At 48.8% G+C, this 21,703-nt stretch overlaps 1 protein-coding gene across 2 annotated transcripts in view; it reads left to right on the forward strand.

Annotated features, from left to right (window-relative positions):
* The window catches only part of GPC4 (glypican 4), a 64,052-nt gene that overhangs the window by 32,551 nt on the left and 9,798 nt on the right, over positions 1-21,703 (forward strand). For both annotated transcript variants that reach the window (XM_057404901.1, XM_057404902.1), the window contains exons 3-4: positions 8,965-9,356; positions 19,900-20,065. In XM_057404901.1, the coding sequence (XP_057260884.1) occupies positions 8,965-9,356; positions 19,900-20,065 (558 nt within the window). The remainder of the gene's footprint in view (positions 1-8,964; positions 9,357-19,899; positions 20,066-21,703) is intronic.

The following is a 21,703-nucleotide window of genomic DNA, read 5'->3' on the forward strand; positions in this document are numbered from 1 at the left end:
TGAGTCCTATATTACTCCTGGGTGCATGAATTGCTTCTGCTACTGGCATGTGGTTGAATCTCAGTGATGGGTCATGGGAGGCATTGGCCAAATACCTTCAAAGCTGCTGAAAGTGGGGAACAACACCCCTCTAGAACCTCATTTCTGAGTGTAATTTCTGTTGTTCAGATAACCCCTGGCTTCCAGCCCCTGCCTCCAGGTGGGAGTTAGCAGGAAGGTGTGCCGGGACAGTGGGACACAGGGCAGGGAATGAGACAGAAGGGACCAGGGAAAGCTTTTCCTGGTCTCCTCCCCGCAGGCAGTGCGGAGGCAAATGGTGACAGATGAGCCCTGCAGGTGCCCAGCCTGCTGCTCCTATAGTTAGAATTTGGCAGAGCATCGGGGCGCTCTGCCTCACCGAAATAACTGCCCTTTGGGGACCTTCATCTCGCATTAACTTTCGGATTGGAAACTGCCTGCAAGAGCAGAGACCTGGGGCCTCATCCTGCTCCTGTGCCAGAGCACCCTGTGCCCGTGGCGTCCAGGACTGAGGGGTTGATTCTGACCTCTGCAGGTAAATCACAGAACCCCAGCCTGGTTTGGGTTGGAAGGGATCTTAAAGCTCCTCCAGCTCCAACCCCTGCCACGGGCAGGGACCCCTTCCACTGGAGCAGCTTGCTCCAAGCCCCTGTGTCCAACCTGGCCTTGAGCACTGCCAGGGATGGGGCAGCCATGGCTTCTCCGAGCACAGGGACCCTGAGAGTGGAGACCTGCTGGACCTTTGATGCTTGCTGTGTGGTGTTCCTGCTCCTGCATCAATCTGTGTTGTGGAGAGAGCTCTGCCGTTACAACCCATCCTCTGGTGTGCATGCTGGTGACAACTGCATCTTTAACACAGAAACAATAGAGTGGTTTTGTCTATCTGCTGACACTCATGTCTAAATGAAGGCATGGCCTTGTTGTTCCCTCTCCAGGCACCAAACTTCATACCAACCAGCACAGAACATGATGTTGTTGAAGAAGCAATTGCTGAGATCTCGTCCTTCAGGCTTGGGGTCAGACCTGTGCTTACCCGGGGTAGGGATGGAGTGGTTTAGGGGAAGCAGGAGGGAGCAACCACCAACACACTTCCTTTAGTAAATCCCACTTGTGGGCTTTTGTTTGTGCTTTCCCACTCTCTGCAGCAATAATGAAGCACATTGTCTGCTGGCTCTGCCTGGAAGTTTGGTTATTCTTTGTTTTTGTGTAAGTGGCTCCTCTCCATCTGGAGGTTTTTAAGGAGGTTTGTAAACCACTGTGAGTTTTAGCCCTGTTCACTGAGAAGGGTGATGCTTACGCAACAGTGATGGGGACCAGGCTGCTGGTTTGGAAGATGTGGGAAGATGCTGAGGTCAGGTTATCTCAGCAGGAGGAGATCTCAAAGGAGGATGTGGGGTGGGGGGTCCTGCCCTGTAGGTTTAGGAGCGGGCTGAAGGAAACCGAAGTCTGGGGTTTTGTAACTGGGCAACGGCTTCAGCAATGGGCAAACCCACTTTGTGTATGGGCTTGGAGGGATCAGTCTTCTGCCATCTCAGGTCCAAGCTGTTCAGATCACAGGTAAACTGCTCTTTTGGGTTATTCTGTTCCAAAAGCCAAGATGAGGGCAGCTTGCTTTAGACATGGCTACAGGAAACATGCTCGGTGCTCTCTGGTTACTAATTGCTGTCAACCAGTCAATGAGCCATTGTTTGTCTGTTTAAAATTAACTCTCTCTTCCTCTTTCCTGCACATAGGAGCCGCCTCTATGTGCAAGCTGGGATTGCTTGTGTAGTCCTGGGGTCCCCTGGATGATGTTCTTTACTTTAAGGGTGGTGGGGCACTGGAATGGGTTGCCCAGGGAGGTTGTGAATGCTCCATCCCTGGCAGTGTTCAAGGCCGGGTTGGATGAAGCCTTGGGTGAGATGGTTTAGTGTGAGGTGTCCCTGCCCACGGCAGGGGGGGTGGAACTGGATGATCTTAAGGTCCTTTCCAGCCCTGACTATTCTATGATTCTGTGCCCTTTGATTTGGTGGTGGTTTGGGCTCTTGTAGTAGGCTTGGTGATAACCCACCAGTGCAGAGCTGGAGTGATTGCATTAGTGTTAAAGGTACTGTAATGTCTTAGCATTTGGCTGTTTGCATGCTGGATGTATGAATAAGAGAGGTGGCCCTAGCTACGGGAGCTCTGCGTGCAAAGGTGAGGAGATGAGGGGAACTGAGGTAACGGGAGCAAGGAAGCCCCACTGTTCAGCAGCACAGGTTCTCCTCAAGCTCTTCAACAGCCGGAGGAAGGGAGGCTTGGAGAAATATGTATGTGTGAAATGTCTTACTGAGTGTCCCAGAAAGCTCCTCTGAATCGGGGGTATGCAGGAGGCAACCTGAAGGAGCTCACTTTCAGGTTTTGCAGGAGATGGTTGCTGTTTGGGGTGGGAATTTGGTGTGTTATGGATGCGGGTCAGCAGGCTAAAGCAGCTGAGGGAGAGTCCATGTGTTTGAAAAGTCAGTTGAGATGGAGGAATGGGTGCAGTGAAAATAAGACATGGGGGGGGGGGGGAGTGGAGGCACGAGCAAGCAAACAGAGGGAAGAGAAGCAGCAGCAGGGGAGGTGCGTTGGGGAAGTTGAGTTGTGGTCGTGAGGATGGAAGTGCTGGGACTGATGAACCTGCTGCTCAGGGAGGAGGCAGCGTGGGAGCAGCTGGAGAAACCCACTATAGCTGACCCAGAACAGGACGTGTGAGTAGTGATGGTCCCTGGAAACAGGGATGAGGAGGCTGCGAAGTCTGCTCATCCTGCTATGTGGGATGCGGGATGGACCAGGAGGGGACATTTCTGTTGTCACTGCTTTCCTAATTTGTGGAATGACTGCGATGTGCAGCAGGATGCAATGTGCTGCTCTTTGAATCACAGACAGCAAACTCCACACTCTTTTCCCCTCCCTTTCATTAGTTCTTACTCTTCGAATGAGCTCAGTCTCAGTGTGATGGTGATGATCTCGCTCTGTGTGTTACCTTCTGCCCTGCTCTTTTGGGGTCCTGCCGGCCACAGCGTGCAGAGGAAGATTATGCTCTTGGGCCCTCCAGAAACAACAGGTTCTAGAAATCCTGGGTTTTGGTGGCTGGGATGATTTTTTCCCCTATGTTTTTTCCCTATGCCCAATTGTTATTGTCTTGAAACCTTTCACTGATGAGGCAAAGTCTGGAGAGATGCTGTTTTCCCTCCCACCCCTCTTTAGAGTTCACATGTTGGGGCTGTTGCTGCGACACTGGCGTGATCTAAGCCTGTACTTCTTCAAACTGTGTGGAAGAGCTCTTCCCATGTCAGTAAGTGCTAACACATGTTTGAAAACAGGACAGAGAAACAGCTTGTGGATTCGCCCTGCCCTTCCTGAGTTCTTATTCAATAAATGTGTTAACGCTGCGTCTGCATCGCTTTCTCAACACTTCCGGAAGAAGGTTGTTAAGCCACGGTTTGTTTTTCCCTGGTGGAAATTACAAATGCACTCCATGCAACAGAAGAAGTGAAGGCATACTCAAAATAATGAGGCACACTTTTCCTTTGGAGTCAGTGGCACAGCTCCGGATGGCTTCACCTTTGAGGTGAGAAGAGCTGTGAAACATCTGTCTCCTTCCCTCCGCATCCCTTTTTATCTGTCTGCATTGGGTTTTGCTTCTCATGGTAGGAACCAGCTGCAGGGTGGAGTTTGCATCCACACAGCCAAGGCGCTGGGATCAGAGAATCAACCGCGTTGGAAAAGGCCTTTAAGATCATCAAGTCCAACCATTACCTCAGTGGTGCCAAGACCACCACTAAAACATATCACAGCGGGCCTCATCTACACAGGTTTTGGGATGGTGCCTTCAGGGCTGTGGCTCAGGCAAGAGCGTTCGTCTGGGAACACGAATTTGCTGTTGTGGATGTGTTATGAACAAACCATTTAATGAGAAAATGTAATTAATCTCCGGCAGGGTTCTGTACGCGCTAGAAAAAGTAATTGTCTATGCAGACAAGCAAATGAAAGGTTTTGGTAAGACAGACCGTCCTTAATGACCCATAATCTGGAAAGCATATTAAGAGGATACCTGAAAAGCTGGGTGGCAAATTAGCTGAAACTAATTGTGTCTTTAAAAAGTCCCTCTTTGTGCTTGAGCCTGGTTTTTGTGTTTTAAGGTGCGTTTGGTAATCTCGCATCTACCTGGTGTCTGTGCTGTCACTTTGGAAACCTCAAGCAGAATAAGGCAGTTGAAAACTCAGTTCTAAATTAAGCAGACCTGGTGCATGGGAAATGTGGCTTGTCCAGTGGCGCTGGGGAGCAGAATGGTGCGTGGTGGACCTGGTCTCCTTTTGGAGGGGCACCAGCACACCCAAGCATGGCCAAGGGATGGGCGTCTGTAGACAGCACACCGGCTCAACAGCCTTGCCGAGTTAAGACCCTTTGGGAGTCTTGGGTAAGGCTCTGCCTTTTCCCCACTTCAGTTAAGGGTTTTTTGATGCTGAGCCCTGGGTCCCTTGTGGTTTGTCTCTTTGCAGTTGCTGAAGAGGAGCAAGTGGGGTGCCATGGAGCATTCCTGAAGATCAGGAAATGCAAGGCAAAACTTTGCATCCTGTGGTGGTTAGCTATGGATTCAGCCTGGGGCTTGGCTGGAGGGGTCAAGGACATGAGGTCTATGGTCCTGCCGAGGGGCAGCCGATGGTGGCAGGAGGCAGCTCAGGCCAGGTGGTTTTGCTGCTGCTTCCTTTGTCACCAGCAGGCATAGGGAAATGACCAAACCTGCCTTTTGGTGAGGGTGAATGTGCCCCTCGATGTGGTCATCTAATTTCCAGGAGCTGCCTTTGATGAGGGTAGAACTGTGCCCTCCAGCAGCAGGCTCTCCTCATCAAAAGCCCTCTTGTATGTTAACCCCACTCTTAATGAACCTGAAAATGTTAGCAATGGCAAAACGTTGAGCCCCTTCTTACTTGGATACTATTTTCAGATGAGACCTTTGGATCCAAGATTAAAAAGTACTGGGTACATAAGCGGAAGGAAGTGGATGTGTTGTCTGTGTTTGCCCTGTGCCTGGAGTGATTGTGTGTAAGTAGCTTGTGTATCCACAGTATGGAAGAAAGGGTGTTTTTGAGTTATTCTGGCAGTGGAAGCTGATGTCATGTGGAAGCACCTCAGGGAGGTGCAGTGGTCTCCTGCACTGGGTTACTGGCAGGGCTGGTCTGCCCTTAAGATGCGAACAGGTAGTACATCTTATTACCTGGAAAAGGGAAATTGCCAAATAACTACAGTTAAGTTTCCCGCTGCGCTCTTTTATGGAAGTTGTTTTGTTGTTGTTTGGTTTGGTTTTTCCAGAACTCTTCCTGCAGGAATACCATGTCACATCCAGTCTTTCTTACAGCTTCACGATATAGAATCCCAGACTGGTTTGTGTTGGAAGGGACCTTAAAGCTCCTCCAGCACCAACCCCTTCCACTAGACAAGTCCCCTCCAAGGGACACCTTCCACTAGAGCAGCTTGCTCCAAGCCCCTGTGTCCAACCTGGCCTTGAACACTGCCAGGGATGGGGCAGCCCCAACTTCCTTGGTCAACCCCTTGAGTGCTGGGCATTGAAATACTACCCTGAAATCAAACCTGTCAGAAGAATAAACAGGGCCCACAGCTATAGATTGCCCCACTGTAGATTCCTGCCTTTTCTATCTCTAAAAGTTAATTGCATTGGAAATGGCATCCTCCTTTGAGCATCAAAGACCATAGCATCCATAGAGTTTATTTTGCAGTGGTCTTTCTTGTTGGTGTTAGGAAAGGTTTTGTGGCTCTGGTACCCTCTCCTGCACTCATTCTCCTGGGCACCACCACAAGGTATGAGATGACTTTGCATCTGCAGGGCTTAGGTTGGGATGGGTTGAAGCTGTACAATGTGGACTTGCTCCTGTATCAGACTGGACCAGAGCTGGCTGAGCCGTGTTACCCCAGCACCTGCTCTGTGGTCCGTCCTCTCTGTGTACCCCAAACATCTCTCCACGCTCTGCACTTAGGAGAACCAGGGAGACCTTCAAGCCATGTGCTGCTCCTATGGGTTAGCTTGGGAAGCCCTTCCCAGTGGTGTGTTTGCCCACAGAGGGGCCAGCCCTTGTTCTGGGAGTTTAAACAAGATAACTGGAGGGCAAGGAGAGCCTGCCGTCCCTCCAGATAGCAGCATCTTGGAGAGCACCAGCAAACTATGGTTTGTCATCTGTGAGAAATGTTTGCGTTTGACAGCTTTTCACAGGAAGCCTGTCAGAGTGATAATTTAATGAGTACAGATTGCTTGCAACACAGCTGTAAAACGTGCTTTTACAGTGCTGTAAAATAAGCAACCGAGGCCTTTGTGTGTTTGCTTTCTTTGAGAACAAGTCAACTTCTAATACAAATAAAAGGTGGTCATTTATTTTACCCAGCAAACAGTCAAGACGTAAGCGAGGAGCCTGCCATTTTTCTTCTTGTGCTGGCAAGGTTAACGCTGGGTTATGTTGGTGCTTGCTGATCAGCTTGTTTCTGTGAAGGGGAGAACTAATATCTAATTAGATTGAGGGAGTTACTAGTCAGATGAGCATTGAAGTCATAAAAAGGGGTTTTGGGCTTGCTTCTCTTCATTGCAGAAATCTCTGCCCATGGTTTGCACAGAGAAAAGCTCGATGTTCCTTCTGTGCCCAAGCTGAGGGAGACAGAAGCTGAGGATGCGCACTTAGAGCATGCCAACAGCTAGGGTAAAGCAGATCTATATTTATCACTTAATCTGTGCTGCTGACCAAGTGAAATGCTGTGCATTGCGTGGAGGAAGATATTGCTGTGAGTGTCCCACTGTTGGGTTCATCCTGCGGCCCCCCATCCCCAGGACTATTCTGGGTATTCCTTCTTCCCACATTCCCAACCTCATCCATGTCCCAGGAACCTTGATGTGCCGGCAAGGCCATCCATGTGCCAAGCCACTGGCACCAGGGCATCCTATCCGGCATGGTTTGGGATGCAGGCATGTGCTGGTGGGAAGCCTCATGGGGCAGGAGGGTGGGTGCTGCCTCTGTGCTGCAGACACACAGACTCCTCTGTCCTCCTTCTCTCCTGATGTGGAAAGGGGCGCTTGGGAATGGGTGTTTCCTGCCTATGGAAGCGCTGGCTGCTGCTCGAGCCAGAGGTGATGGCTTCTTACCTACCTGGTGCCTTCTTCCACAGCGCTGTGTTGGGGCTTTAGAGGTGGCTGGGTTTGGGGGGAAGGTTTCCTTTCCTTTACCTTCCTTTTGGGGAAGGTAAATAAAGGTGTTTGCTGCTAATTAGGTTGTATTTTATTTTCAGGATAATTAACGAACATACCTGATTCTAACCCATGTGAAAAATTGCTATGAGACCAAGTGCTCTAAAGCCTGGGTTCTGTTTATTCAACTTCCATTTTGGAGTATAACCAATAAATGAATTTGGGCAAGAGACTAAATTGATTATGGTAATATGGGTATACTACTTGAGGTGATTTTCGTGGCTTACAACAGTGCATTTGGGTTCCTTTAAACCAGTGGTTGGAGCTCTCTAATAGGATTTCCCATCAATAGAATTTTGAGATCTTAATTCTTTCTGAAGAGTTTGCTGATGCATCTGCCAGCTCTTGTGCCTGGCAAAAAAAGCCTATTGAAATAAACAACTGATTTGGTGCTCCGAAAAGGTCTGAGCAAAGGAAGGAAGTGAGCCTTCAAAATGATGAAGTGAATTAGAAATTAATATACACCAAGCTAATCTCTATAGTATAAACTGCACCGAAAAAAACCCTTCCTGCAGAGGAAATGCCAGTCATGGGAACGAAAGTGGAGGTTCCTGCTGATATTGGACAGAGGACGTGTTGGGTGTTTGAAATCAATCTCTTCTTCCCTGGATCATTTCTCTTGTGCTCCTAAGAGGCTGTGTTATATACAGCCATGTCAGGCCCGGAGCGCCATGACTCTGCTGGTCAGGAACTCCAGGAATGTTTCAGTTTTTCCAGAAAATGTTTTCTGTGTTAGGCTTTGCTTGTCCTGGAGCACTTTGAAGGCGGAAAGCTGAACTTAAGCATACTTTTAATACGTTTGAACAAGGTTTAAATTCACACTGGGCCAAAATAGCCCTCCCCCCCTCTCCTTCTAACAACTTCTGGCTCTAAACGTGGCTCCTTGGAGGATTAAAAAACCCAGAGAGGCATGTTTTAATATAAAATATTTATTGACAGTGAGTCACAGAGGTCTCCATCCTCAATTGCTGGTGGCATGCATGAAATCATACCCTTCCTTGCTGGGACCGTGCGTGGTGGTGGAGGCTGTGCCCGCACCCCCGGGTGCCGGTGTCCCCACGGACCTGGAGCAAGCAGGCAGTAGCACCACTGGCATGGGAGGGTTTGTCCTGGTGGCACCCGCCCGTAGCTCCTTCCCAAGGCCATGGAGCGTGGAGTTTTGTTCCAAAATGGCCCAAATGTATTTGTCTCAATGGACTCTTCCATGGTTTGATTTTATTTTGCTTGTTACTTTACTCGCTTGTTACTTTACTCGCTTGTTACTTTACTCGCTTGTTACTTTACTCGCTTGTTACTTTACTCGCTTGTTACTTTACTCGCTTGTTACTTTACTCGCTTGTTACTTCACTTTTAACTCATCTACTCCAAATCTCCTTGGCAAAGGGTTTGTGGTAATTGCAGAATCAGGGAATGGTTTGGGTTGAAGGCACCTTAAATCTCCTGACTTGTGTGATGGGATTCAGATTTGCATCACAAGAGATTTCATTCTTGCAAGTCTTCCAGTCTGGAGAGGGTTGGTTTAGGAAGAGTAACCCGAAATATTGAGGTCTAGAAATGGTGTGAAATTCTTTAGGAGCCCTTTAACCTTCCATTTCATGCAGGCGATGGTCTCGTTGTGGTGAGTTTCCCAGCTCAGCAGTGCTTGTAGCATGTGCCAACACTCCTGTTCACCGGATCTTCTCTTCCCCTTCTAGAGTTCTTCAAGGAACTCCTCGAAAACGCGGAGAAGTCCCTGAACGACATGTTCGTGCGGACGTACGGCCGCTTGTACATGCAGAACTCGGAGCTGTTCAAGGACCTGTTTGTGGAGCTGAAGCGGTACTACGTCGGTGGCAACGTCAACCTGGAGGAGATGCTCAACGAGTTCTGGGCGCGCTTGCTGGAGCGCATGTTCCGGCTGGTGAACCCCCAGTACCACTTCACGGACGAGTACCTCGAGTGCGTCAGCAAGTACACGGAGCAGCTGAAGCCCTTCGGGGATGTGCCACGGAAGCTCAAGCTCCAAGTGACGCGAGCGTTCGTGGCTGCCCGCACCTTCGCGCAGGGCCTCGCCGTCGCAAGGGATGTTGTGAGCAAAGTGTCCGCGGTGAGCTCCGTGTTGTGGTTATTCCCATGTGATGGGTAGTGTCTTTCCCTGTTGTCCTGATTGGGTACCTAAAGGTGTTGGTGGCAGTTGAGTGCAGGTAGGACCAAAGTCTGTTGATGTAGGCTGTGCAAAGAATCATAGAATGGGTTGGGTTGGAAAGGACCTTAAGTTTGTCCGGTTCCAACCCCCTGCCATGGGCATGGGTGCCTCACACTAGACCATGTTGCCCAAGCTCCATCCAACCTGGCAGTTCTTCCAGGTTCATCCAGCCTCCAGTTCTTCCTTATATCTAAGTTGAACTTCCCCTCTTTAAGTTTAAACCCATTACCACTTGTCCTAGCTCTACATTCGTGCATGGTAGGTTCACATTCTGGGGACACCACCATCCAGTGCTGCAGCCTGCTGGCTGGGATGCTCCCCAGCTTGATGCTGTCCTCCTGACTAGGGAACGGCAACAAGCAGGAAATTAAATGCCTGCTGCAATGGAAACAACCATGTTTACTTGTGTAGTGGCCCTGTCTTCTTCTTAATATTGCCTTCAAATTACAGTGAGTCATGGATGCTACGGGCATCTATTATGGAGCAGCTGGTTATTTGCTCCTTGCTCCCAGGCATGGGGAGAGCAAACAGTGCTTTTATGATAACAGTAAGCCAGAGTCACATGCAGAGGGCAGGAGCCAGTTGTACTCAGTTCCACACATGCAGCACAAGTTAGACCCCAGACTTTTATGGTCAAGTCATTTGGGGGGGATCAAACAGCTGTGGTGTGTTGCTCTCTTGTATGTTTACCTCCCTGTTCTTAGAAACCACTTTGGAGTGGTTTAAATGGGGTGACGTTTTCTTTTGATATAAGATCTGTCTTTAATTTTAGTCTAAGGAGCAGGTGTAGTCAATAATCCCTTAAAGTGATGTGCAAGATAACAAATATTTGTGATTTCCTTTGAACAAACCCAGCTAATTTCCTGTGGGCTCCGGAAGATTTGGTACAATCATTGAATTGGGCAGAGAGAGGTTTACTTCCTCTCTACCTGCTTACGGAGTAATAAAACAGCAGGCTGAAAGAGCAGGCAGTAGTTTGAGTCACCCAGGAAAGGGGAAAAAGGAAAGGCAAACCAGAAAAGAAAGGAGTTAAGGTATTCTTAGAAGCAGTCTGCAGTTTTGGAGGCAGCAAAAGAAGCATCACTGAGGGATAACCATTGCAATTCCTTTGACTTGCAGGGATAATGTTAAAATACTGTCTTTCTGGAAAGGGGAAAAAGTCTGCTTCCATGCTAATTCTTCTTGAAAAATGAGAAAAAGCAGCCTGTGATAGGCCTGCATGTGTGTGATAGGGCAGAGGATATTAGCAAGGACAGCGCTGCCATATCCAGGCTCCAGGGACAAGTTCTGCATTAGTGATGGCAGATCCCTGGACACAATGACTCCCCATCTAATAGTGTGGGCTCTTGGGATAGACATGTATACGTGCCACTGGTTGAGGATGGCTGTTGTGGAGCTCCATGGGTGACATAGGGGTCCCTCTGATGAGACCATAAAATCCTTCAGCCTCAGGGACACTGTCCTGTGGTGGGAAGATGGGATGGTGCTGGGTGAGGCCAAGTGTGATGTCTCCATGCCAGGTCACTGGCCAAGACCTGTTGGTTGGGGTTTCAGCTTTGGTGGCTCCTGCTTCTGGCTCTGGGGCAGATGCTGTGCTCAGAGATTGGGGTTTTTGCTGCCGGATGTGGATGAAGTATTCGGGTGGGAATTCTGTGTTAAGCCCCAGCGAGGTTTTAGGGAATGTGCAATCACTTGATAGGCAGTGAACGTGCATGGGTGGGGGATCGTGTTTATGCTCCATCTGCTCAGAATTCATCAAAACGTCTCCAGACTTGACACGGAACAGCGAGGGCTTCGGTCCCCTGCATCTGTTATGAATCAGAGTCATGGAGCTGAGGTGGTGTCGTGATTTCTCCTTCCCTTTGAAGATCCTTGAGTATAGAGTTGCTTTCAGCCCTAGAATGAATTGCTCGAGTGTGGAAAGCTACCCAGAGATCCACTCAGCTGCAAAACCAGCTCACGTGTCATGGACAATCGCAGTTCCTGCGCTTCCCACTTCACTGTCACAAATTGCCCTGGAAATCCTGCAACAGATTGACTTTTCCAAGCAGTAGCCAAAGTCCCTGCTGCCGAATAAGCTTCGGTTGCAGCAGGAGAAGGAATAATAATCTCTTCTGTAGGTTTTAATCTCATTCACTGGAAATCTAACATCACATTTCTGCAGGATACGATGGGAAACTCTATCTGCGAGTTTAAAAGCTGCTGTTTTTATGCCTGCTGCTTTGCGGTTGTGTTTTGGGGCTTCCCACATTACATATAGATTAGCCCGGCTTTGCTGAGCTCTGTATAATGACTCTATTGACTTTGCTTCCTTATTATTTTTACTCAGGACTTGTAGTGGGATGGCTGCTTATACCGGGGCTTAACTTGAGGGGTAAATCTTCTAGTGATGAAAAAATGTCCAAAGTGATGCAAATGAGTTTTCCTTTTAGCATGGTTTGTAACAAGCAAGTTAAAAATGCTTAATTGAAAATCCTCAGGAGGAGAAATCCAAAGTACTGCAAGGCCCAGCTGCTCCTTACTTTCCTGGGGTGCTGTCAGGAGAGCGAAGAGCACTTTACAGCAGAACAGCCCTGATGGCTTTTTAATGATCCTGTGTGTTTTTACATCTTCGCTTGGGAGATGCGTTTAGAAAGGTATTGTGAGTTTGGGAGCGATGGGGGAAAAGAAGTGAGAATGTTGAAAAGCGGCAAGTGTGCTTGATTGCTGAGCCAGAATGACTTTGAGTTCAGCCTTGGATGGCTCAGAACCTCTGTGCTGCTGCCCAAGCACGCACCAGAGAGAGAGCTATTGGGTTCTGAGAGAAAGCACAGATTTTGTTTCAGACTGTGTCTAAAAACCACAAAGTTTGTGATGCTCGAGTGTTCACCTCTCAAATTCCCTCCTTTGGACCCCAAAGGTACAAAATCCTCCAGTTCCATCCTGAACAGCAGGTCTGAGAAGAAATCCCGGGATGCTGTTTGTGCCTGCTGGAGATGTGTCCTGCATCTGAGGTGGGCTGCAAGGGGCTGGGGGCCTCCAGCCTTCCCCTCTGTTGCTTGCTGATGCTTGGTGCTTTCTGTGACCTTGCTGCCCCTGCCCTGGGGAGACAGAAATCTGCCCATCCCCTAATTGCTCACTTGCTACTTAGCCCTTGACGAGCACTGAAATCAGCCGGGTTAAATTGCTGCCAGCAGTGACATTTCCTGCCCCAGCCAGGGCAGGGAAAAAGGAGCAAATACAGGCCAGAGCCCAGAGTGACCGAAGAAAGGATGAGAACCAGCAACTGGGCAGTTCTCAAGCTGCAGGGATGTTCCCATAATTACTTACAAGCGATTAAATCCACAGCCTGGTCGAGGGTCATAACACCTTTGAGGGCAAAGTGCCCTCAACTATAGGCACAGGATGGAGATCCCTGTTGTGGGGGGAGAAGAAGGTGGTGAAGTCAAGGACTGAGCTCAGGAGGACCCTGCTTGCCCTGCAGGATGAGGTCAACAGCAGAGGCACGTGAAGGATGAAGGCACCCAACATCGAATCCCTGTGTTTGTGCTGCCATCTCTCCGTAGTGTTGCAGATGGGGACCTGCAGATGGGACCTCCTGCAGCCGCAGTGGTGGTGCGAGTTTTCTGCAGCCCCTCCAGGAGATTTATGCTGATGAACTGTTGTTTTGGGGTTCTTTCACCACTTTTTCCTCTTGCCCTTGTGTCTGATAGGTTGAGGAACTGCTGGAAGCACAGCTTCTATGAAGAATACACCTACCCCCTTTGGCATCCTCAAGAGACTGAGAGCCTAGAGGAAGCTGCAGGAATGTTTGCTCACGGGGGCTGGAGCAGGCTCAGCTTCCTTCGTATCAGCATTTCTCCCCTAATGAAGTGTGATGATAGCAGCCAAGTAGGGAATTTTCTTCAAACCGTTTATGGAAGAGAATTGTGGAGGGGACACTGGTGATTGCCTTCCCACAGCATTCCCAGAGCTGGAGCGAGAAGCCTTTTGATCTGAGCTGTGTCAGCTCTAGTGAAGCATCTGTCCATGGAGAGCAACTTGAAGCTCTGAGCCTGCATAAACCAACCTACCACTGACCTGTGTGAGCTCCCTTACCTCCAGCTGCATCTCCCGAGTCCTTTTTGGCATGGATGCTGGATGTGGACCAGACATTAGCTTGGGAGAATCATAGAATGGTTTAGGTTGGAAGGGACCTTAAAGCTCACCCAGCTCCAACCCCTGTCACGGGCAGGGACCCCTTCCACTAGAGCAGCTTGCTCCAAGCCCCTGTGTCCAACCTGGCCTTGAACGCTGCCAGGGATGGGGTGAAGTGGTGCTAAAAGTAACAAACCAATGAATGAATAAGAGTTAAGGCCTGTAGAATAAAAAATGTTAAGACACAGAGATCCCATTAGAGTAATAGTTATGCTCCTTGTCAGCACCATTGGAGTATCTAAAAGTTTAGTCAGAAAGCAAAGGTCCAATCTCCCCTTGGGTGGTTTTTGCCCTTGGTTTGACTTAAAGGGAATGTGTCCTAATCCTTTCTCCAGGAAGAAGTTCCTATTTCTATACCCAGTGACACTGGGCAACCTCTGGGCAAGAGCAAACCCTCCTGGAGAAGCGAGACAAATGAAATGTGTTGCTTGAATGTGTAGAGAGGAGCCGAGGTGGGGGGAGATGCTGCTGTTTCATTGGCAACTGAGAAACAGCCAGGAGGAGCCCTTTTAGCGTTGCAGAAGGACCTCCAGTGCTGCCCAGGCGGCAAGTTACAAGCCATGGGGCCAGACCGAGGGGCTGCTCTGCACAAGGACATCGCCTTCCGTATGCCAAGGGCAAACATCAATGCAGAAAACAATACCAAGCACTTCTCCACATCAAAGATGACCCTGAGAAGACCTGCCAAGAATGTGGCTGCATCTGCCTCAGCTCCAGCCATCTGAGGGTCTGCGCTAGGCATAGCCTTCAAAGCATGCTTGAGCAGGGTTTAAGGGGCTGAGAGTGCGCCTGGATGCGGCTGTGGACTTGGAGCTGATGGCATCATGCAGGAGTGTTTCAGTCCACTGTTTTTTGGGAAGGTTTTTTGTTGGTTGGTTGGTTTTCCATTTCATTTTCCCTTTTTTTTGTTGGTTGGGTGGTTTTTCCTTTCTTGCCTCCTGTCCCACTCTGTGGTTTTGCTGCTAATTTTGAGAGCATGGTGAAGGGATAACTAAGGAAGTTTTTGGGTGTAGCTGCCAAGATAAATGTTCTCCTTGGTTTGCTCATTAAAGCAAACAATGCTCCTGGGTATTTGCAGGGTGTCTGGGTCAGGGAGAGGCAGGTACTGGAGAACAGGCTTTGTGTGAAAGGCACGTTGGTCCTGGGGACACAGAGCAGGAGATGCTGACTTGGCACCCCGAGGTCCCCTCTGTTCCCCGTGGGCTGTGGGTGCTGATGGGGGAGACAAGCAAGACTCGCTCCCCTTTTGACACGTTAATATTACGACTGAGCAGGTTGAGCGACTGGTGGTGTGCTTCTTAGGAGCTCTGCTATTCCTCTTGCAGTGTCACATCATGTGGGGAAACAAGGTGTAAGTAGGAAATGAAGCATAAATGCACTCTTGAACTACTCCTTGCACAAGACAAAGCTGCAGCAGATGTCACCATCAGTGAATACCGAGGCACAGAGCTGCACAGTTCCCAAAATCCCCTCCTAAATATGCTCCTTTGTGCAAGGCTTTGGAGGCCCAAATGTGTGGTTGAACCAGATGCTTTTGAAATTATTCATGTGTTAGCACCAGGCCAGAAAATTGGTTAAAGGCGTAGTTAATTCCAAAACACTTTCATTGGAATATTTGGGGTGGGGAAGCAAACCAAGAGCCTCCCAAGTGATGATCTGCTTTGCAGCGAGCCGAGTGTCTGGACCAGTGTGTGCCAAGATGATGCTCTTGCACAACACCGAGGGAGGGAAGAAGTGATGCAAGGAAGGTTGTGTTGGTCCCAGAACACTTGTCTAAATGGGCATCTCACCTGGAGCATCCCACAGCCCCTTCAGTCAGCTTTGGAGTTAGCTTCGGAAGTCAGGAAATCCATGCCACTGAGAAGTTATCCCTTTGGTCTTCCGTATCCAGTGTCACCCTGATTTTCATTTACGTATTTATTTTTGCAAAGGAAACAGTATAAATCAAAAGTAATTTCACCACAGTTTATTTTCAAGTTGCTGGATTTTTATGGGGTTTGGTGGCTGCGCTGCTGGCATGGCAACGCTGCCGTTGTGCAAGCTGGGGAAGTAAAGCTGACAGGTTTCTAAATGTTGTTATTAACATTCTTAGTGTTAACTTGAGGGTAGAGTGAGGGAACAGAATGTGGCTCTGGCTGTCTGGCAGCTGGTGGGAGCTCCCTGCAGGACCATCCATGGTTGGAGCTCTGTCATCCTTCCTCAGCTGTTCCTTGCCTTAGGAAGAAGTGGGGATAAAGAAACCGGTTGCTTCTCTGAACTTGCAAAGACAGGTTTACTTTGAGTTTTGGTGGCTTTGTGGTAGGCTGTTAACAAGGCATTTCACTTGATAGCTGCGTATGTTAATGGTGGAGTTTCTACGGGATGTATGAATCCAGATGCAATTGCCAAGGAGCTGGAAAAGGCAAAAGGTGTAAAGCAAAGCATTTCCCTTGCGGGAGACTGTGGCATGGGATGGGTGTGACAAGGTACCAACAAAACCCAGATTCTACTGTACCAAGAGCATCTTATTTTTAAAAGAGCATGCTTGTTACCTGCACCCATCAGCGTGAGCTGTGGGGGTGTTGTGGTTTAAACGCAGTGGAATGTAAAACCAGCGGGTTGAGATAAGAACAGTTTAGCAACTAGAGTACAATATGATACTACTACTAATAATAATGATAAGGGGAAATAACAAGGGGAGAGAATGTAAAACTAAAAGGAGAAAGGGAAAACAAACACTGGCCAGCAGCAATGCCCAATCCAACTGCTCAGCACCTGCTGACCGGTACATAGCCTGACTTGAGCAGCAGTCGGTCCTTTCCAGGTAACTCCCCCCACTTTATATCTTGGGCATGACTTGCTGTGGTATGGAACATCCCTTTGGATAGCGTGGGTCAGGTGTCCTGTCTCTGCTCCCTTCTGGCTTCTTGTGCCTCCCCTCACTGGCAGAACGTGAGACTGAATAGTCCTTGCTCAAGGTAAGTGCTACCAAGCAGCAACTGAACCATCAGTGTGTTACCAGCATCATTCCCAGACTAGAACCAAAGCACAGCACTGCAGCAGGTATTAGGAAGAGAATTACCTATCCCAGCTGAGACCAGCACAGGGAATATCTCAATAAATATGATGTGAGACATTCAAATTGTTTGCTTTTCACTTAATTCTTGGAGGTTGTGTGCAAATCTGTATTTTTAAGGAGCAAGATTGATAAGAATGTGAAGGTTGGTGCCAGAACGCATCTGTTAGCAGCTTTTAATCTTCACGTTTGACAAAGCATAGAGATCTGGACAAATTGTAATTTACATGATGAAACCACAGGGTGATGGATTGCTGCAGTGGCATGGAACTCCAGGCAAAGCAGATAAATTTCTCAAGATAAAAGGAAGAGGTTGGAGTGCATTTACTCCCATTAGAAGGTTTTACAGGCTCTGTGCACTGCAGGGTAGTACTACCTGCGCTCAAATCTACCAGGGTAAATCCTCTTCAGCAAATAAAGCTTTCTTTGGGACTCTGCTTTATTAGAAAGGAGATTATTTGGTTTTGAGGGTCATTCTAGAGTAGAGTTTGAATGAACTCGAGTTGCTTTCCAAGATAAACACAACCCCAGAACAAAGCGTATCTGGGTTTACTGTTACACACAATGGTGTGTTAAGAGCTTGCACCTGGTGTGGCAGAGGGAACATGAAAAGCTTGTGAAGAATTGCCAGTGCAACATATGGCACATCCCACTGACAGATCCAGAGCTGCTCCGGACCGGGTCCGGGCCCCTTGCCAGGGCTAGGGTTCTCATTGCAGTGATAGGCAGCAATGAAGCATTTATCACTATTGTAATGGGGTGTAATTGCTCTTAATCTTCCCCAAAACTCTCTCTTGGAGTTGGTCTTGCCTTGCACCTTGCTGTTGCTTCCTGACACCGTCAAATGCCAGAGCTGCACTGATGGATTTCCCTTTTGTCTTCCTCTTCACTTGCAACTATTACAGACAGCTTCCCTGTGGGTTACATCCATCAGTAGTGAGCGCTCGGTTTGGTCACTGCTGGCTGGGGTTTGTCTTCTGCCATCACTCTCTACTCGGCTCTGTGTAGGGCAGCAGAGACACAAACCTGTCTGGGGAAGGAAGCCAAAACCCATTTGCTTTTAAAATCATCCAGGGTCTTTGTTCAAAGGATCTAATCCAAGTGACCATCCCATGTCCTCTGCTGTGGAATGTGGGAAAGCGGCTTCAGTTTCCACTGCATCTGTTGGGATTCATAGAGATCAACCCCTATGAAATATCAAGGGGGGGGTGGGGGGGGGGATGCTGCAGGATTGCAGCCGCTCAGCACTGATGGGGCAAGCTTGGAGCCTAAGCTGGGAAGGGTCCTCCTGGGTCACTGCTGTGCGGCAATCCCTTTCATAGGGCTACAGCTTTCCATGATAGGGTTGGGGAAGTCTCTTGTCCTTGTCCCATTTCAAACTGCTCTGGCACCTGCTGGTGCATTTTCCAGGGGAAATCCCATCCAAAGGGGATGTGGAACAGCAGTGCTAGAATAGCTGGGATCTGCTCATAGCCATAAGGACTAGGTGTGGAGGTCCTGGCACCTTCCACCAAGTGACAGAGGAAGGGATTTTTATCAGACAAACGACTAAGATGCTAAACTGGGGCATCCTTCAGAGCTCTGTCTCTGGGTGGAATATGTTATTTGGTTCCCTCTTCCCCCTGCAACTTTTTTGTTATGCAAGGGCTGCACCATCTGGATGGCAGATGATATCTTTACATTTGTCTGTTTTCAGTTTTCCAACTATAAATCATCTGATTTAGCTGATTTCTGTTGCTTGAGCTCTTCCCAGTGTTTGAACTAAGCTCAGCTTTAAAGCTACCCTGCCCCAATAGGGAGCTTTCTGCTGGGGCTCCTGCTCCTGCTGCGCCTTCCAAATATATTTATATGCATATATATATATATACACAGAGAGAGAGATACACACATATATATATATATATATATATATATATATATATGCTCTGAAGCATCTGAGTGAGACTCCATCACCACAAACAGCTTTCTATCTCGAGTCTCCTTTTGCGCCATTCAGTCCCGTTGTCCTCTGCCATGAAGTTGATTTCAGTCCTCCAGCAGATGAGATGTGGAGGCCATCCCCATCTCCATCTGTTTGTATTGAATAACTTCTCTCTTCCTGAGGGCTGTGTGTGTGTCTCCTCCTTCAGCACAGTCTTGGATTGTAACCTATTTACAGCGCTCTCCATAAATGCCTTACAAGAAGTCTTGAGCACATTTGCTTTAAACACCAGAGACCGCTTCTATTTTGTCAGTGTATCTCTGATGGCATCTTAATTTTCCATTTCATGTGTGACTAATTAACACTTAAACTTGCTCTTCGGGGAGCTTCTCTCGTCAGTGCTTTAGATGGACCCACCACGTGGCCGGCACTGGTACGTGATGCTGGAGCTAATGCTCCTCAGACCGGCTGGGTGGAAATGGTTTCAATGAATGTTTTGAAGCTGGGCCAGGGAGTGAATCAAACGTGAATGACCATGAGTCACATTGGAAAACAGCCCTGTGGAGGGCTCAGGGGGTGACGTGCCTGCTGCAGATAGCTCCGCTTGCACGCCCAGGGGTTGCACATGGGCTTCGAGGGTCCTCCCGGCTTGTCCTCATCTGCTGGCTGTAGCTGCCGCCTCGGTTGGGTGTGGGGAATGGTGTTACTTAGCATGATGAGTGCTGAGTGTAAATGAACCCGGGTATGTGTCATGTAAATGCTGTGTTGCGGGAGCAGAATGTAAGATAAAGGAGCTGGTCTCTCTGCCGGAGAGCCCTGCTGGGCAATTGTCCGGGCAGAGCCGCATTGCCAAGGAGAAGGCAGGCTCACTGGGTGGGTTTGGTGCAGGGACAGAGGTAAGCACCCCATGTCGGCTGCTTTGTCCCCAGGACATCCCAGCGTCATCGTGTTCAGTGTGTGTTTGCAGCAGCACATGGATCATGCAGCCTTGCGTCGTGCCTTTTGGGTTGCTCACGTTTTGCTCGAGCACTGCGTGCCCCCTCGGGGTGCCTGTCCTTGTACAGGTCCCACAAGGCACAAGGTGCACTGCAGTGTATTTGCAAACCCATCATCCGCTCCCCAGATCTCTGGACCACGTAATGGGGAGCTCTGACTAGAGGGTGGGGGCCCGACCACATTGCAACTCTTCTGCACAGATCTTTTCCAACCCACGCTGGGGTAAATGCATAGGGGTTTTGCTGTATTGACCAAGGACTAATTCTGTTCTCCTTTCCCCTTTCTGTCTCGTACAGGTGAACCCCACGCCGCAGGGGACACGAGCGCTGTTGAAAATGATGTACTGCCCCCACTGCCGAGGTCTGGTGTCGGTGAAACCCTGCTACAACTACTGCTTTAACGTCATGAGAGGCTGCTTGGCCAACCAAGGCGACTTGGACGCTGAGTGGAATATCTTTATGGGTAAGACAATATGGGTTAGAACTTCATGTCAGTGTGTGCTGGTGCCACGTCCCTCACCTGAATGGCTTTTGTGGGTGGCTGTGCTGAGCTATAGCGAGTTTTTTAGGTGTCTGTGATGGGTATCTTTTCCTTCCACACCTCTGTATGTGTTTTGCTTCCACACCTTTTGCCGTTCCTGTTCATTTTCTACAAGCATAGATTGGTTTGTGTTGGAAGGGACCTCAAAGCTCCTCCAGCTCCAACCCCTGCCACGGGCAGGGACCCCTTCCACTAGAGCAGCTTGCTCCAAGCCCCTGTGTCCCACCTGGCCTTGAACACTGCCAGGGATGGGGCAGCCACAGCTTCTCTGGGCACCCTGTGCCAGCGCCTCAGCACCCTCACAATAAAGAATTTCTTTATTAGGATATATATGATATAATATTAGGATATGATTTTCCTAATATCTAAAGGAAAAGCATGTAGAATCAAGTACCTAGAATCATTCCTAAATAAATGAGACTGCTCTTGTGCCAGTTGATCTCTGTTGCAGCAAGCTTTAGAAGGATGGAGCTGCCACATGCTTGTAGGCTTGGAGTATCTCTTCTTGCTTGGCCAAGCCTGCGTGCAAGCTGTTTTTCCCATACTGCTCCTTATACATTCCTGTCACCATCAGCTGTCCTTCCTGAAGCCAGTTTTCTTGCTCAGCAGCCTGGAGTCTCCCCGCTCCTGGGGAGCTTAGGGAAAAGCTGTGGGCCTGTGTTTTACATTAAACCATTGAATGGGACCTGTGCCTGAATCTGGTTTTTAAACAGCTCATTGGTGCTTGGCCGCCATCCTTTTGAACGCTGGTTTACGTGATGCTGTGTGAGTGTTTTTGCCATCTTCTTCCTCTTCTTTCTTAATTTTGTGTTTAGAAATGGTATTATTGGATACACGAAATCTAGACTGAAATGTTACATTCTACCTTGGCTCAGGAAGCGATGATGCATCATGTCTTGGGGCACAGGCAATAGATAATGTTAAATGTTTTCATTTGGGCTCCTTTTCCAGGAGGCTTGATTTGTCTGTGAACGGGCATCCTTTGGGAGCGCTCACTTCACTGCAGTTAATGCGTGATCAAGTGCACATGTGAAGTGTCTGCTGCTACTGTCTGTGGTACTCTTCCCGTCCCGCACATGGCAAAAAGAGGCTGTTAGAAAGTCTCCCCCTTTCATTGAGCTGGGAGATTAAAAAGAAGGGAAATTGCTGACAATTGGCATTTCAGGCTAGATCTAAATCTTAGGACTTGTTTTGCACACTGGCTTTTTGCTTTGCCCGCACCAACTGGACGTGTGCAGGGTGTTATTTTCAGAAGGCCTTTTTTTGCCTGTGCATTCCATGCAGGGAGTTCAACGTGACACTAAATTGGGTTTCCAAGTCGTTCTCTGGGAGGCTGACACCCCCCTCCATTCCTCCCAGCCCTCTTTCTCATGAGAATATTAAGCATTTCAGCTACAATTGTTGCTGAAATAGCTCAAAGCCAGGAGACTTGCAGACATCTAGTCCAAGTAGAAAAGAGGAATCCCATGAAAGGGAAGGGCATAATGCCAGAAACCAGACAAAAGCACAAGCAGCTAATTGCTGTAGGTGGTATGCAGCTAAAAATGAACCTTGGGGGAA

The sequence above is a fragment of the Pezoporus wallicus genome, unplaced genomic scaffold, assembly GCF_028554395.1.
Source record: "Pezoporus wallicus isolate ANWC-B61680 ecotype Strahan unplaced genomic scaffold, APGP_CSIRO_Pwel_v1 contig_6217, whole genome shotgun sequence".
Lineage (NCBI taxonomy): Eukaryota > Metazoa > Chordata > Aves > Psittaciformes > Psittacidae > Pezoporus > Pezoporus wallicus.